Source organism: Tinamus guttatus, unplaced genomic scaffold (assembly GCF_059628265.1).
Source record: "Tinamus guttatus ecotype Peru unplaced genomic scaffold, ASM5962826v1 Tinamus_guttatus_pri_ptg000327l, whole genome shotgun sequence".
In the NCBI taxonomy this organism is placed as follows: Eukaryota; Metazoa; Chordata; class Aves; order Tinamiformes; family Tinamidae; genus Tinamus; species Tinamus guttatus.
Window position 1 is genome coordinate 5,158,880 of NW_028288861.1, and position 14,641 is coordinate 5,173,520.

The 14,641-nt window shown below is 37.4% G+C and overlaps 1 protein-coding gene across 2 annotated transcripts in view; it reads left to right on the forward strand.

Moving 5' to 3' along the window:
* The window catches only part of AKAP6 (A-kinase anchoring protein 6), a 203,735-nt gene extending 197,161 nt beyond the window's left edge, over positions 1 to 6,574 (forward strand). For both annotated transcript variants that reach the window (XM_088529284.1, XM_088529285.1), the window contains exon 12: positions 2,397 to 6,574. In XM_088529284.1, the coding sequence (XP_088385410.1) occupies positions 2,397 to 5,741 (3,345 nt within the window). In that variant the 3' untranslated portion in view covers positions 5,742 to 6,574. The remainder of the gene's footprint in view (positions 1 to 2,396) is intronic.
* Positions 6,575 to 14,641: the final 8,067 nt, after the last annotated feature.

Consider the following 14,641-nt stretch of genomic DNA (forward strand, 5'->3'; position numbering starts at 1 on the left):
CTCTTGCACTGTTTTTTACTCGAGGATTGATGAATTGATGTGTCTCTCCTTAGCTATGTGGGAAACTGGGCCCAACTAAGTCCCAACCTGAAGCCTTTATGAAACATAAATGATAAATCCAAATATGGACTGCTAAACTCCACAATATACAGCATTGCTCTGATAGCCATGGTTATCTGGCAAATGGGTGTTTTCACAGGAATTTAAGATGTAAGCTACATTTTTTATTGTCTCACAGACAAAAAGAACTGTTTAATGAATTTACTCTATTAACATTTTAGGATATATCCACAAAGAGACACTTGCCTTTAACAAGATATTTTGAAATAGAAGATTTGAAAGATTGTCAAAATCCCCAAGGCCTCCTGACCTGTCGAAATGCAAAAATTCTCTGGCACCCCCATTTCTACGTGTGATTATTTGCAATACCTTAATATAGCTGCACTGCTCAGAGACTTGCCTTCCAGCTCAGCCCAAGGGACTCCGAGGACACAGATATGGTTCACATGGAGGCTGTCTGATTTTCTCCAATACACCAGTCACTGTATTACGCTGCTGGATGGTGGAGAGCTACTCTGCCTAGTTTGGGCAAATTGTTCTTTATGTCAGCTGTGCGCATTAGCCATTGGGCTACAGGACGTATTGGGATGGGATGCCCTTGGTGTCTCCCACAGAAGCAGTGCGACCCTGTTTCCATAATTAAATAGACGCTGGGGCAGGGATTTGAACCTATCTGTCCCTTATGCCAGTCAAATATGAACACTGCATGGTAGGATAAAAATCTGTTTGTCTCTCTAGGACTCAATTAATATATAATTATTTTATGCACAATGAAACAGCATCTGTTGGGTCCTTACCATAAGAGTTTGTAGGCAGGATTCAGGAACCTGGTTTATGTCACTTGTTCCCAGTTTAACAAAATCTCCCACACTCTGAATGAGTGCCCTACCAATTGGGCTGTTGAAAAATATCTCATCATCTCATGAAAAGACTGAGCAGGCTTAGTGTCTGCTCTAAGAAGAGCGCTCACAGCTGAGAACCCCAGTCAGAGAGGTATGTGTCTTTCTCTGTATGTTGGCCTTGGGTGAGTCTTTATGAATCTAAGCTAATACTCAAGTTACATACAACTGTGCTTCATTTGACCATAGCCTCATTTTATCTGTTTGTATTTCAATAAGTTTGTAAGTTATTTGTAATTTAGAACAGTTTGGCATGTCATCAATGCTGTATTTGAAAAACAAGCAATGCTCCAAGAAAGCTGTAGACATAGAGAGACATCATTACTGAAAGCTTTTTTGGAAAAAGTGTTTGCTTTTTTGGGTATAGTTATCACTGCTCTGTTAAGGTTATGTAAACAATTCTGTATTAGGTAACAGTGCTATTACAAGATTTACTGTATGAGCTGAGTCTTCCTTAAAACAGAGACAGCTCAAAAACCAGAAAGATAAAGTGAAATTGTACTCAGAGAGCCAGCCCCAAATCAGGGACCATTTTGACGATTTTCAAATGAATCTGTAGTATGACTATTTAGCTCTCCCACAGGTGTTTCTAGAAGGAACAACTTTGGAGATGAGATGTACTGAGCCTGTAATAGCTGTAATAACCAGTATTAGTGGAAAGTTACAAAACTCTTGGGGAAAAAAAAAGAAAAGAAACTAAGCTTAGCTCAATTATTTATTAGCACTTTCCCAGAGAATAGTGTCAGCATGGAAAATATTTGAAATTCATGTAGTATTTGATTAGACTGATTGATGGTTCTTACAGCTCAAGATTTTAACATTCATTAGTCTTACTAACTGGTCATTAGCACTGCTTTTATTAGCAAGCAAAGCATAAACAGAAATTTCAACAGAAATTCATCATGGTGAGTTTATTCAAGTCTTGTGATTTCCGCTACTTTGGAATAGTTGTTCTAAGAGTGAGACTATAAAAATTTCTGTTATAAAAATTTTAAACATCCTTTAATAAATCCTATCATCTCAAATCTTTTAAACTTAAGTAGGCTAAGAGATGATTTCGTGTATCCAATGTAGTTAAATGCGAATAGCATGTTTTTTACTTACTACTACATTTCTGTGAGATTCAATGGATTGGCTAAAGCTTAGAATAAATATTTTAGTCACATGACTCACCAAGAGAAATCTTTCTTAAAGAAAAATCAAATTTCTTTATTATATTATAATGGGAAAAAAGATAAAATGAAGAAATCATGTAGAACTTAATGGGTTTAATTTTAATTGATTGTTTTAGTGGTACACAATATGTAATAGATTTAAAAGCCTCTCTGATCATTGTTCCAAAAATGCACTTTACTCCATTAATTTATTGATGTAACTTCAGTGGAAGCACTCTTAAAGTAGAGTTGTAAATATTTTCAATCTTCGATATTTTTACAGGAGTCTCTGAACGTCATTGATCCCAGTTTGATGGAGCTGAATGGTTCGAGTGAAGATGCCCTAGAATGGGACGAAACAGACATAAGTAATAAGCTGATCAGTATTCATGAAGAGATAAAGGATCCTGATCAGGAGCTCAAGAAGGATGATCTAAGCCAGAAGTCCACCTCAGGAGAATGTGGTGATAATGATTTGAATGAAGAGGGAAGTGTCAGTGACCGTGGAAGTCCTCTTTATTGTCCTAGCATGACTTCTCCTCCAACTCCTCACATCTATCAAGTCTATAGCCTTCATAACATTGAATTATCAGAAAAAAAACACATGGCTTTCTTGAAAAAAACATCCAAGCTCCCCAGTGTAACGCAATCGAACATTTTAAATAAAAGTCTTAGTAAAGACTCCTCATTTTCATCTACCAAATCCCTGCCAGATCTAATTGAGGGGGCCACACTGACAAAACCATATAACTACATGTACCACAGTGGAAACATAAGCAGGCATTCTGAGAGTGAGAGTGGAATAGTGAGTGAATGTGATACAGAAACTACAAATAATTCAGAGATTTTTTTGCTAAATGGTATTGAAACCACTCAGAGTAATCCTGAAATTGGACATGCAGAAGTTCAAATGGATGACATAGTTGAAGTAATAAAACAAAAAATAAAACAAGATGAAGACCACCACCTTAATCTCTCAGATAATTTCCAGTTGGCACCTTCTGCACGTTGTGCAAGTGAAAATGATGGAGAGTTGAACAGTATTACCAAGTGTAACCCAGTCTGTCCTGAAGAATTGCAAGGAAAACATGATGTGTTTACATTCTATGATTACTCATATCTTCAAGACTCTAAATTCAAATTACCAGTGATAATGAAACAGTCGCAAGCTGAAAAAACACATACAGAGGGCACTTTTCTTCATGGATTTTGTTTTGATAAAATAGCTGGCAAATCTGAACATGAATCTGGAGAGTCACAACCAGATGGCTTTATTCATGACCGTATTTTGACAGATATCTCTGGAGAATCAGATCCCAGTTCCTGTAAATCTGCAGAAACCGTAAGAAAATTAACTGATGCACAGAATACAAGACAAGTTTCAACTTTATCTCGCAGCTCTTCACTAGAATCTCTTTCTGTAGTGGGTGATTTGTTCAGCTCAAATATTTTTAAAAGTGGCGATGGTCTTCAGCGAAGCACTTCTTTGGAGAGCTGGCTGACTTCATACAAAAGCAACGAAGATCTTTTTAGTCATCATGGCTCAGGAGACATAAGTGCAAGCAGCGATTCTGTTGGAGAGCTCAGTAAAAGGACGTTAGATCTTCTGAATCGTTTAGAGAATATCCAGAGTCCTTTAGATCAAAAGATAAAGCGTAGCATTTCTGATATAACACTCCAAAGCAGCTCTCAAAAAATGTCTTTTACTGGACAGATGTCTTTAGATATTGCATCTTCAATCAATGAAGACTCAGTGGCTTCTCTCACTGAACTCAGCAGCAGTGAGGATCTTTCTGTCTGCTCTGAAGACATTGTACTGCACAGAAATAAAGTACCAGATTCAAATGCATCATTTAGAAAACATCTTAATAGATCTGTAGCTGATGAGAGTGATGTCAACGTCAGCATGATTGTTAATGTCTCCTGCACTTCTGCTTGTACTGATGATGAAGATGACAGTGATTTGCTTTCAAGTTCCACCCTTACCTTAACTGAGGAAGAGCTGGGTATCAAAGATGAAGATGATGACTCCAGTATAGCAACTGATGAGGATATTTATGAAGAATGCAATTTAATTTCAGGGCTTGATTATATAAAAAATGAACTCCAAACTTGGATTAGACCAAAATTTTCTTTGACTAGGGAGAAGCGAAAAAGTAACCTCAGTGATGAAATTCAGCGCAGTAAAGTTAGTAATGAGACAGCAAAAGCCACAGATACATTCAGCATTGAAACACTTTTGAATGGTTCGGTCCAGAAAATATCGGAAAATAATGGCAATAGTAAGAATGTATCATCTGATCATGGAAAGGGGACAAAGGGTCACAGAATAAAAGATAGTTCCCAAATTGCTAAAGATCACCTTGTGGATGATGTGGAGAATGGCAATGTTGAAAATACTCTTGGCAGTCAAAAGGAAGAGCTTGTTAGAACATCAGCAACTCCAAGAACTCCTAGGTCACTTGATGTTAGGGAGGCTGAAAATGAATATTGTGTCTGTGAAGCACTTACAGATAGTTCAGATGATTCAAATATGGGTGTCAAGGAGGGTGTTCTGCAGTCAAATGGATCCAGAAACCCTCCAAAAGAATGTCAAAGTCATCTTCAGTTTGATGGTCATAGTGCTGCTTACTCTCCTGCCAAAAAGCCTTGTCTTGAATCTGCCTCAGAAATGAATTGTGTAGAGATACAACTAACATCCTTACCTAGTGGTCAACAACACAGAACAAGTATTAGGGAAAAGTCTGTTGATTGTTGTGCTGCCCTAAAGTCTAATGAAACAGAAGATATCTCCTCAGCCAGTGGTCATGACTCATGCTGCAACTGTGAATCTGAAGCTTTTGACAAAAGAAATGTAGAAGATGGCTCAGTACACAACTTTGTGATGGAGATAATTGACATGGCATCAACAGCTTTGAAGAGTAAATCACAACCTGAATGTGAGTCATCTGCTCCAGCTTCCTTAGCACAGATAAAGGAAAAAGTGTTAGAACATTCTCACCGACCCATCCAGCTAAGAAAAGGTGACTTCTATTCTTATCTCTCACTTTCTTCTCACGATAGTGACTGTGGAGAGGTAACCAAATACATAGAGGAAAAGAGCAGCACTCCCATACCAGTGGACTTCACAGATGAGAAGGAAAACATTGAATGTTTTTTTCAAGCTTGTCCTGAAGAAGAACGGGTTGAGCAGCATCAGTCCATTTCTGACAGTACTCCTGAAGCATCTCTGCCGTCACGCAAAGATGTAAAGTCATTAGGAGAAGTTAAAACTTCAACGGAAGGCAGGGATTTATCTTTCTTATGTAATAATGCTGATATAAATATCCCAAATCCTAACACAAAAAAATCAGTAAACAATCTGAAAAATACTGCTGCTGACTTGCTGATTTCAGATAGCCTACATGAAGGTTTTGGACGTGAAAAGAGTAACACAGGAAAAACACCTGGAGTTGAAGAGCCCAGAGGATGTGCTGCTGCTTCCGAAGAGGCTTCCGCTCTAGACTTTCAGTTAAAGCCTGGCCATTCACAAGATAAGGAGGTTTTACACCAGAACACTAAAACTCTTACTTGCGAAGAAAACCTCCTGAATCTTCATAAGGAAAGGCATATAAATATGCACAGATAGAATGTAACCTCTCCAGGCACGTACATTATCCTAAGAACAGGTATGTACTCTACAATATACAAGTTGCACATTATTTTTTTTTTTTGAACATTTTTGTACAGTGAAAGGAGATGAATCACCATACTGGGCTTTTCTTTTATGATAGTGCTGTATCATTTGATTTGATTACACCATAATTCCAATTCACATGCCACTGGACAATGAATGCAGTGAATACTGCTTCTTGCCCTTTGGCTTTGCACTGACTGGAACTGCTGTCTTCTGGAATACTTCAGATCTACTATCTTGCAGAACTTGGGAATCCCTGAAAAGTGGTATTTCTATATCAGCGTCCTCTTCCCTTACCATCTGAGCTGTGGAATTTATCAGAAACCAGCTCTACTCACTGACCCCCTTCTGCACAGTCAGCTGGCCTTATGAGGTATTCAAAAGCACTTGATGAAGCTGAACTTCTGGTTTTACAAGCATTTTGGGTGACCAGTGAGTTGGAGCTCTACAATATTTACAGACAAGCCATGAAGAATGGCTAAGCAGACTGGAGAATAAATAGAAAGATAAGTCATCTCTTGATGTCAGTTTGCCATGATTTAAGTTCACTAAGCTATTATTAAGAATACAATAACTAAGACATAATGTCGGGCCAAAAGTTGAGGTTACCAAAATAAGAAATCTTTGTCACATCAGTGAAGAGTATAATTTGAGGGTAATGTAAAGACCCGAACACGAAAGCAGATGTAAACCGGTAGCCACAATAGCAGTACTGATTGCTTCAGTTATGTTTTGTGATGTGCATTTTGACATATAAATAAAATGTTTGATCCTAAGGTGAAAAAGTGGCTCCAGTCTCTGCCAAAATTTTAAAGTGGTTCAATGGCTAGTAGTTTCTAGCCTCACATAAATTTCTGAGTATACGTTGTACATTTAACAAAGAAAAAAAAATCTACAAAAACTGGGCCAGTTCGTGGCATGTAATGATGCTGTTTTGTGTCTTACTATTTATTCTGTGGCCCAGGAGCCAGCATGTGTGAATCACCATTAGCCTGGAAAAGCTCCTCCAGATCCAGCATGACAACTCAAAATGCCACTCTAATTCCAAATGCTGCTGCTTGTCACAGGCAAGTAGCAAGGGAAATTACAACAAGACACAAGGTTAAGCACTGAAAAAGGTTGCCCAGGGAGGCTGTGAAATCTCCATCTTTGGAGAGTTTCAGTATTCAGCATGACAACACCCCGAACAACCTGATCTAACTTTGAAGACAGCCTTGCTTTGTGCAGGAGGTTGGACTGGATGACTTTCAGATGTTCCTTCCAACCAAAGTTATTCTATGATTCTGTGGTATTTCTATGAAAACAGGATGTTATTTATCACTGCCCATAAAAACCACTAGTACAATCCTACTGAGAGCTGTGTAGCTGTTGCAGAGGGTCTGGACCTATTTATACAAACTAGATTGCTGCTATTGGATGTTTAACTTGTGCATTTCCTACTTTGTTATGTTATTTTATTATGTTTTGGGTTTTATTTTGCACATATTGGTGGCTCACCTACCATTCACATATTTACATATATATGAATATGTCTAGTGAAGTCCTTGGGGTTATGACAACAGTACATCTTGCAACTATCCCTTTCAGACATATATCTATTTGAATAATATATTATCTTTAAATTGTGATAGAAGAGAAAGGATATTTCTTGAAGGGTTTGAAATGGACTTTCATGACCTGTTGATTAGGTTAGTAATTGAACGCATCCGCATAACTGGAGAAACAACAGAAATCAATTGGAAATTAGAAACCTAAAGATAATACTATGTTTTAGAATTGCATTAAAAAGATAATGTGTATATGGAAGTTTCTGTGTGGAAATTGAAATGATGACAAAACTGTGCAGTTGATAAGTGATTATGCTGTAAACATAAGGTTTTCCTAAATTAATATTTTATCAGTTTCTGATTTTTTCACTCTTTCTTCAATACTGTTTTGAGGAAGAATAGTTACTACCATGAGTGTGACATTCTTCTTGTTCTCATTGTTTTACTGATGAGGATAATAACATAACTTTGTACTTCATTAGTACTTTTTCATCTCAAAGCAGTGTATAAACTTCCCCTCGCACTTCAGAACTCCATAGATACTTATATGGCACCCAGCTGTGTTTTCATTAGCCTGGGATATGACAATATGCAGCTAACAAGGCACTAGGACTAAGATTGGACATAGAGGATGGAGATAGTTACAAATGCTCTGCAATGCAGTGAAATGATGTGCAAAGACTGTATGTGACAGTTTGATAGAGTTGTATCAGAGTTTTAATTTTTGCCTAGGCTTGGCAGATATCTTAAGACATCAAAGCCCATCACGCTATATCCTGCTTTTTGCTTTTAAGGAGATTTTCTTTAAAGTGATATAGAACATTGTTTCCATGGAAATTATGTACTGTATTATTCTCAGTTGCAAAGTCCTAGGATACATATAGTGTATCTCAAGTACATCAAAAACTGAAAATGTGAGCTGCTAGATGTGGTTTCACTAAAGTCTGAGCTCCCTTCCCCCATTTGCAAGCTTGGTGCTTTAACTTCATCTCTCATGCTATGGGGAATGAATTACAGAAGCAATCTACCCTAATTTGTTAACTTATTCAAATAACAGTTATTATACTTAACTATGCTAAAGATTATCTTTTTGGTGGCAGATTGTTTATTTTTTGATGAGGCTAATTACTGATTTTCCAAAGGTAATTTACATTTATTACTAATACATCTTTTAAAATGTGACAGATAAATGTTGTTCCCATAAGTGTATTATGAAAAAAGTTACTATTTAAAAACACATTATTTAATTTGAAAGATAAATGGCAAACACCATTATTTTTCCTGTAGCACCTGTGCTGTAAGCTCATTTAAATGTGTAATTCCATGTGTAGCTGCAATACTTAGAGAAAAGTAATCTATAGTATGTGTGTACCTTAAAAGCATACTCAGAATTCAAAGGTAAAAAAGGCATAGTTTCAAATGTAGTCTGATTTTATACTATTTGCCTTGGCTCTGCAAGAGGATAAAAGCAATAGAGAAGAAAATATTTCTGCCAAATGTATGTAAGTTGCAAGCTTGTTATTTAGCAGTGTGCTCTAAAAATGACCATTATGGGAAGGTAATAACAATTCCATAAGCGGACTCGAAAATACCCCTCTTAGCACTGTTTAGCCTTGTACGAGCCCACGTAGAGCCCTTCAGCAGAGGTGCTCATACAGCTATGCTGCTTTTCTTTCTCAATAGTGGACAGCCTGCAGGAACAATCTTTTGGGATCCCAGGTCATGCAATCTGCTGCTGCCACTGTGACCTGTGACTCACCAGTGGGAGGGGAATTCTTAGTCAGGGGTTCAGTGTGTGCAGAGATCAATACATTGAGGAGGTTTATGTGATGTGTCCAAAGGCTTCTCCAGAAAATACTTTAGACTGCTCTGGGTTATCTGTTTGTGCTTACAAGTAAGTCACAAAAGCCTTTTCCTGTGTAATTTAAACTTAAGTTTTGACTTCATCTTAAAAATATACATGGGCTTAAGAATAAATCAGGTTTATCTGACAACACTGCGATGTTAGCCAAAATATCCTGCCATTTACTGTACCCTGGAGGACCCCAAGGAACAGGGTGGCAGCTGCCCAGCTGCCAGCTGCCCGGGGCTCCGGAGGTCTGACTGTTATTTCCTGCTCAGCAATAGATTCTTGGGATCACCTATTCCCTCCCTGCCTCAGTTTCTTTAGTGACTGTGTAGTGAGAGTAATGATTGATGGGACCTGTATAGCATGAATCAAGCTTCTTGAGATCCACAGATAAAATATGATGCATAAATGCAAAGTACTGTTAGTTGATTATTCATTATAGGGCAAAAATAGAGATTTGCACAATAGCTAGTATGTAATAATTTACTTTTAGAAACTGGCACTGTACAAAGAGTCTAAATCTTTTCCTACCATTTTTTTTCTTCTTGGAGTTTTTATAGGGAGCTGGATGCAGTGATGTTTCTTTACTGAGCTTAAAACACAGTCATGATTTTTTAGCTCATCACAACGGCTGGCTTCAAAAAAATGTAAATAGAATCAACAGATAATCTTATATTGTCTGTGAATGATAAAACTTTTGAAAACAATGAAGTAGTCCCATCAGTGAGACTTTTCTTACCATGGATATAATAAAACTCATGCCAGAGTTTTATGCACATTTGATGCAATCTTCGCCTTTGCTTGCATCATTTCTAAACAAATTGTTATTATTTTCATGGAAGTATATTTCCTCAGTAAGTTGAGGTGGGTCAGCTACAGCAAATAAGATCGAAGGAGAAGATAACTGGATAGAGGCAGATGGTCCTGCTTAATTTGGAAGACACATAATGCACGGCTGGAGTGCCTGTTAGGAAATACCTACAAGATGTACTTTGCGCTAATCTTTGAGCTGTATTCTGACAGTTATTTTTTCATAATCCTCATCATAAGCCTGTGCTCTTTGATGAATAGTCTAACCCTAAACTCCAAGCTGGATAATTCTATGGTAGGAAAATTTAACTCATTGCTGGTACCAGACATGTCTAAGTAGCAATTTGCAGTTTAAAATATAGCGATGGCATTGACAGTTCTGTTCATGGACCACTTCTGTGACAACCCTCTCCTCCTCTCTGTTGAAATCTCGTTGTATATGTTTACATAAATATTGAACTGAGTGCTGGGTAGCCCTTTTTGTTTGGCGTTTGCAAATTCATGTGTTTTCATTGATCAGTGCACCTTTGAGTGCGCTGAAGGTAAGTTCACAGGTAAGGATGAGGACAGGAGCCAGGGAAAAGGTCAGATTTGATGACTTCCCGTGTTTCTTTGGAAACAAAGTCTTTACAAAAATCAATGAGTTTTTTACATCAATACGATTTTTTACAATAACTTGTACCTCAGGCTGTTAAAAATTATTGTTTGCCTACTGTATGCTTCTGCATTAAAGGCTTTGGCATGTGATCATTTAATGACTGTCTGTGGTTGTTCTGGAAGAGCTATGTTTTGCAAATAAAACTGCATTTTCTGTAACCTACTATTACTTTTTTGTTTCCTTTTAGAAACTTGGCTGCAATTCAGGTGCAGGTTCATCCTGTAAACCCTGGGATGACCTCCAATTCCATTGTATCACTGCCTTTCATTACGCTGACTCCCAAGATAAATTTTCTTTCCAAATGTGATTTTGTCCGTGTTGGCTTTGTGGTTAGGCTGCATATGGTGGTCCTATTTCAGTGATCATTTGGTGTTGTAGCAAAGCCATTTGCTTTCGTATGGATTCCTCTCCCAAGCTACCTCTAATGAATTCCCCTTCCTAAATTGGATGCTCCTGTACTACTTATCATCAGTTTTCTTCTTCTTTAAAGTTTTCTAGTGCCACAGAATTCATGATCAGTCTGCTTCATCTTTTCCAAACTGTACCTGTCAGTAGTCTTTTATTTTCTGAATCAAATTTAATATTTATGTGTACAATGCATATGTTTATTGAAACTATTTTATGTTTAAAATGACAATTTTGTTGGATTGCAGCAAAAAGAAGTCATTAGCCCTCCTGATTCAGTGCATCTAAAAATTAAGCTATTAGAGTAAATGCCATTTTATTTATTTTGTTTTAAAATTTAATCTATGCAACACTTCAAGAAACAACTACACAGTGTTGTATACTAGGAACTGTTGACATTCTACTGAATTATGTACAACATTTTGGTTTTTTATGCTTCTTGAGGTGGTAATGAGAAAAAAAGTTTTTAAAAAATGTGTGCCTTGCTGTATTTCTTATACCATTTATTAAAAAGCTGCTTTCACAGTAAAATTATGTTGGTTTGAAAGGAGGAAATAGCAAGGTTAAGATGTGTGAATAATTTCTGTATATATGTATAACCAAGTGCAAACATTGATGTATAATGACAGTATAAAATGCTTTCATGTTTGTGATGTCCGGTGATGTGGAAAATATAAGCCTTAAAACCATTAGATTGCATGGTAATTAGAATTGGCATAATAAACATAGTTTATTGGGGAAAAAAGAGCAGAACTGGTGATCTGTTTTACCTGCGTTCCAAGAGCAGAACACTGCCCCCGAGTCCCGAAGGATGTGGTTTTTGTTCGCAAATACTTCCTAGAGACAGGAGCTTGTTGTACCAGGGGGAGCTCTGTGTTACCTGGCTCAGAGGTAGAGATCCTTTTCATGAAAGATTCGGCAGGTCTTTTAGGTCAAAGAGAGGGAGACAAATATTTAGTGGATTAGCTAGTACATAGGCAATGGAAATGATGCAGTGGGCAGTGATACACTGTTGTATTGGATCTTTCTTTCTTTACCATTACTTGTTTGATCTGGTGTTTTACGCCATTTTCTGCCTTTTAAAATTTCATTCATTTGTATAACTACATCAAATAAGCTTTGTATATTTTTGTATAATCACTTTTGAAGTTGGCTGTTTCAGTGACTTGGATTGTACATTTTTATCTTGTGCTAAAACTGTATTGGGTGGCTAAAAGAGGCAAGCTGCTTTATAAGAAATCTCGGAAAACATGACATTCATCTCCTAAATTACTGTTGTGAAGGAGTGTCAGGAAAGTTAAACAGCAGGGAATGCGCTCCCATACCATCTTTTTATCGTTATTTTTCCATTTTTATATATATTTGTACAAAATACTCCAACATTCTGTTTCCTTTAAGGAAGGAGCATCAGGTTCATAAGCCTAGCTACTACCTAAAAGAGGAACTGTATCAACCAGCCAATATGTTTGTACAATACTGAAGGAAAAGACATTAAAAAAACCCACAAAACAACAACAACAACAAAAACTCATGTTTTTCAAATGATTAACACTTCCTATTACTACTGTGAGTGAATTATTTATCTCCCAATTTAGATTTCTGCAACATAGTCTTGACATGGATCAGGCAGCAGAAAGCAACTCTTTAACTGGAAGGAAAATGTTAATAATATAATATGTGTCAATTTTTAAGACAGCCTTTTGGATCTGTAAAGTTTTCTGCTCTTGCTTGTCTTTGTATCATGTAAAAATCATTAGGGTAAACTTATAACTACCTAAAATGTGTAACTATCTAGTTAAAGACAACTGTAACATATTTCAACTATTTTTTAAATTATATAAAAAGTAATTCTGAATATAACCCCTAATTTTAGTAAAATATTTATAGTGCCAATTATGTTACTTTATCAGTTATTTCAAGCATGGTTTGTAAAATGGTTTTGACATGGGAATTGAGTTCTGAATCATTCTTTTGTCTCCCTAGCATTTTCTGGTTTATATTACATTTTTTAAAACTTTCTTTGACTATAGTCATATCTTACACTATGATGACAGGAAAACTAATAAGTCAGAGGCTTTTCAGATCTGTCACCTCACCCAACAGACTGTGCAGAACTCCATCAATTACTTGTACCATTCTATTAGGCTATTTGCCACAAATTCACTTTTTTTTTCCTAGGGGAAAATTGCAGTACTTGTCAAATCAATAAACCACATATTCATCATGCAATATCTGGAATATTATATGGTCACAACTCAAATTTCTGTGGCTCTGTGGTTACTTTCTGAGAGAGGCTGAACATTTTAATTTAAGTGGTATTCCCAGGTCTATATTATTTGGTCTCAGGAGATAAAGTTATCATTTTTATGACTGTGATGCAAGGTCCATCATTAACAACTATCCTCTTTCTGGCATGCTTATAAGCTTTATTCTTTTTTATTTTTCTTCTCGCTTAAAAGCTATTGGATATTGATGTCAATAAAAATAGATTTCTGAAAGACATCTCTGACACATATGCTACAGGATTTGTTCATGTCTTATGTCAAGTCATATGCTTATGGCCAAATTGTGCAAATAGACCTGGGAGAAGTTCCAGTGCTAACTCCCTGAAGAAAAATATTGGTGTAGTTTAAAAATAATGTTGATGTACCAATATTACCTCTAATGTCAAGCCATACATAGCTTCCTCTGCAGACCCTGGGTGAAAATGTCTTGTGGTGCAGGCGCTTGCTATGAGCTTTCTGCAGGGGTTGTCCCCACCCAGGGCTCCATAGGCTGCTTTTTATTCCTCACACTCCCTGGCTCACGCTTGAACAACATCTGCAATGTGTGAGGAGCCCAATTGACAGCAATGGCCCTGACGTGTGGATCTCCCTTTCCTGCCTGCTTCACATTCCTTCCACGGAGAGCCAGAGCTCTCCAGCTTCCAGCTCAGGGAGCCGCGCTAACGCTGCTGGTAAAGCGCATACTGGGGACTGTGATTTAAAAGGTGTTTTGTAATCACAGTAGTTTTATATAGGGCTACCCTTGTGAACCACTTTGCCAGGCTTCTTCTCACCTGATGCTCTGCCTTTTCCCCGAGGTAAGTCAAAGAGTTTTTATGGACTAGTGCCTCTGTGTCCTTGTTGTAGTAAGAGAAATTCAGGTGGTTTCTTTGTGAGTGGATTATGCTTTTCATTTTACACACCTGCATACCTGAGCGTGCAATCAGCAGTGATGCAGCATTGCTGCTGCTCTTTGCTCACGGTAAACTCAAAGACACACCATCAGCTGGAGGGCATCTTCCCCTTCCTCCTCAGAGGGGTGAAGGGTTCGCACAGCGCGTGGGCTGTTCTTCCCTGCCCACGTTCTAAATTTCATTCCAATTCCCCTGTGTTGAGCAGAGCAAAAAAATTTTGCTAAAATGAATCTTTAAAAGGGGCATTCTTTTGGAACTGAAGACATCAAGAATAATGTTTCAAAGGTTTCTGTGCTGCAGTGCACAGAGAAAGGGTTATTAATGTTCAGACCAGACGGTTCTCGTAGTTGGCCCGAGAGATTAAAGGGGACGTCAAGTTCTCAGCTAAGTCAATCTCCTTCACTG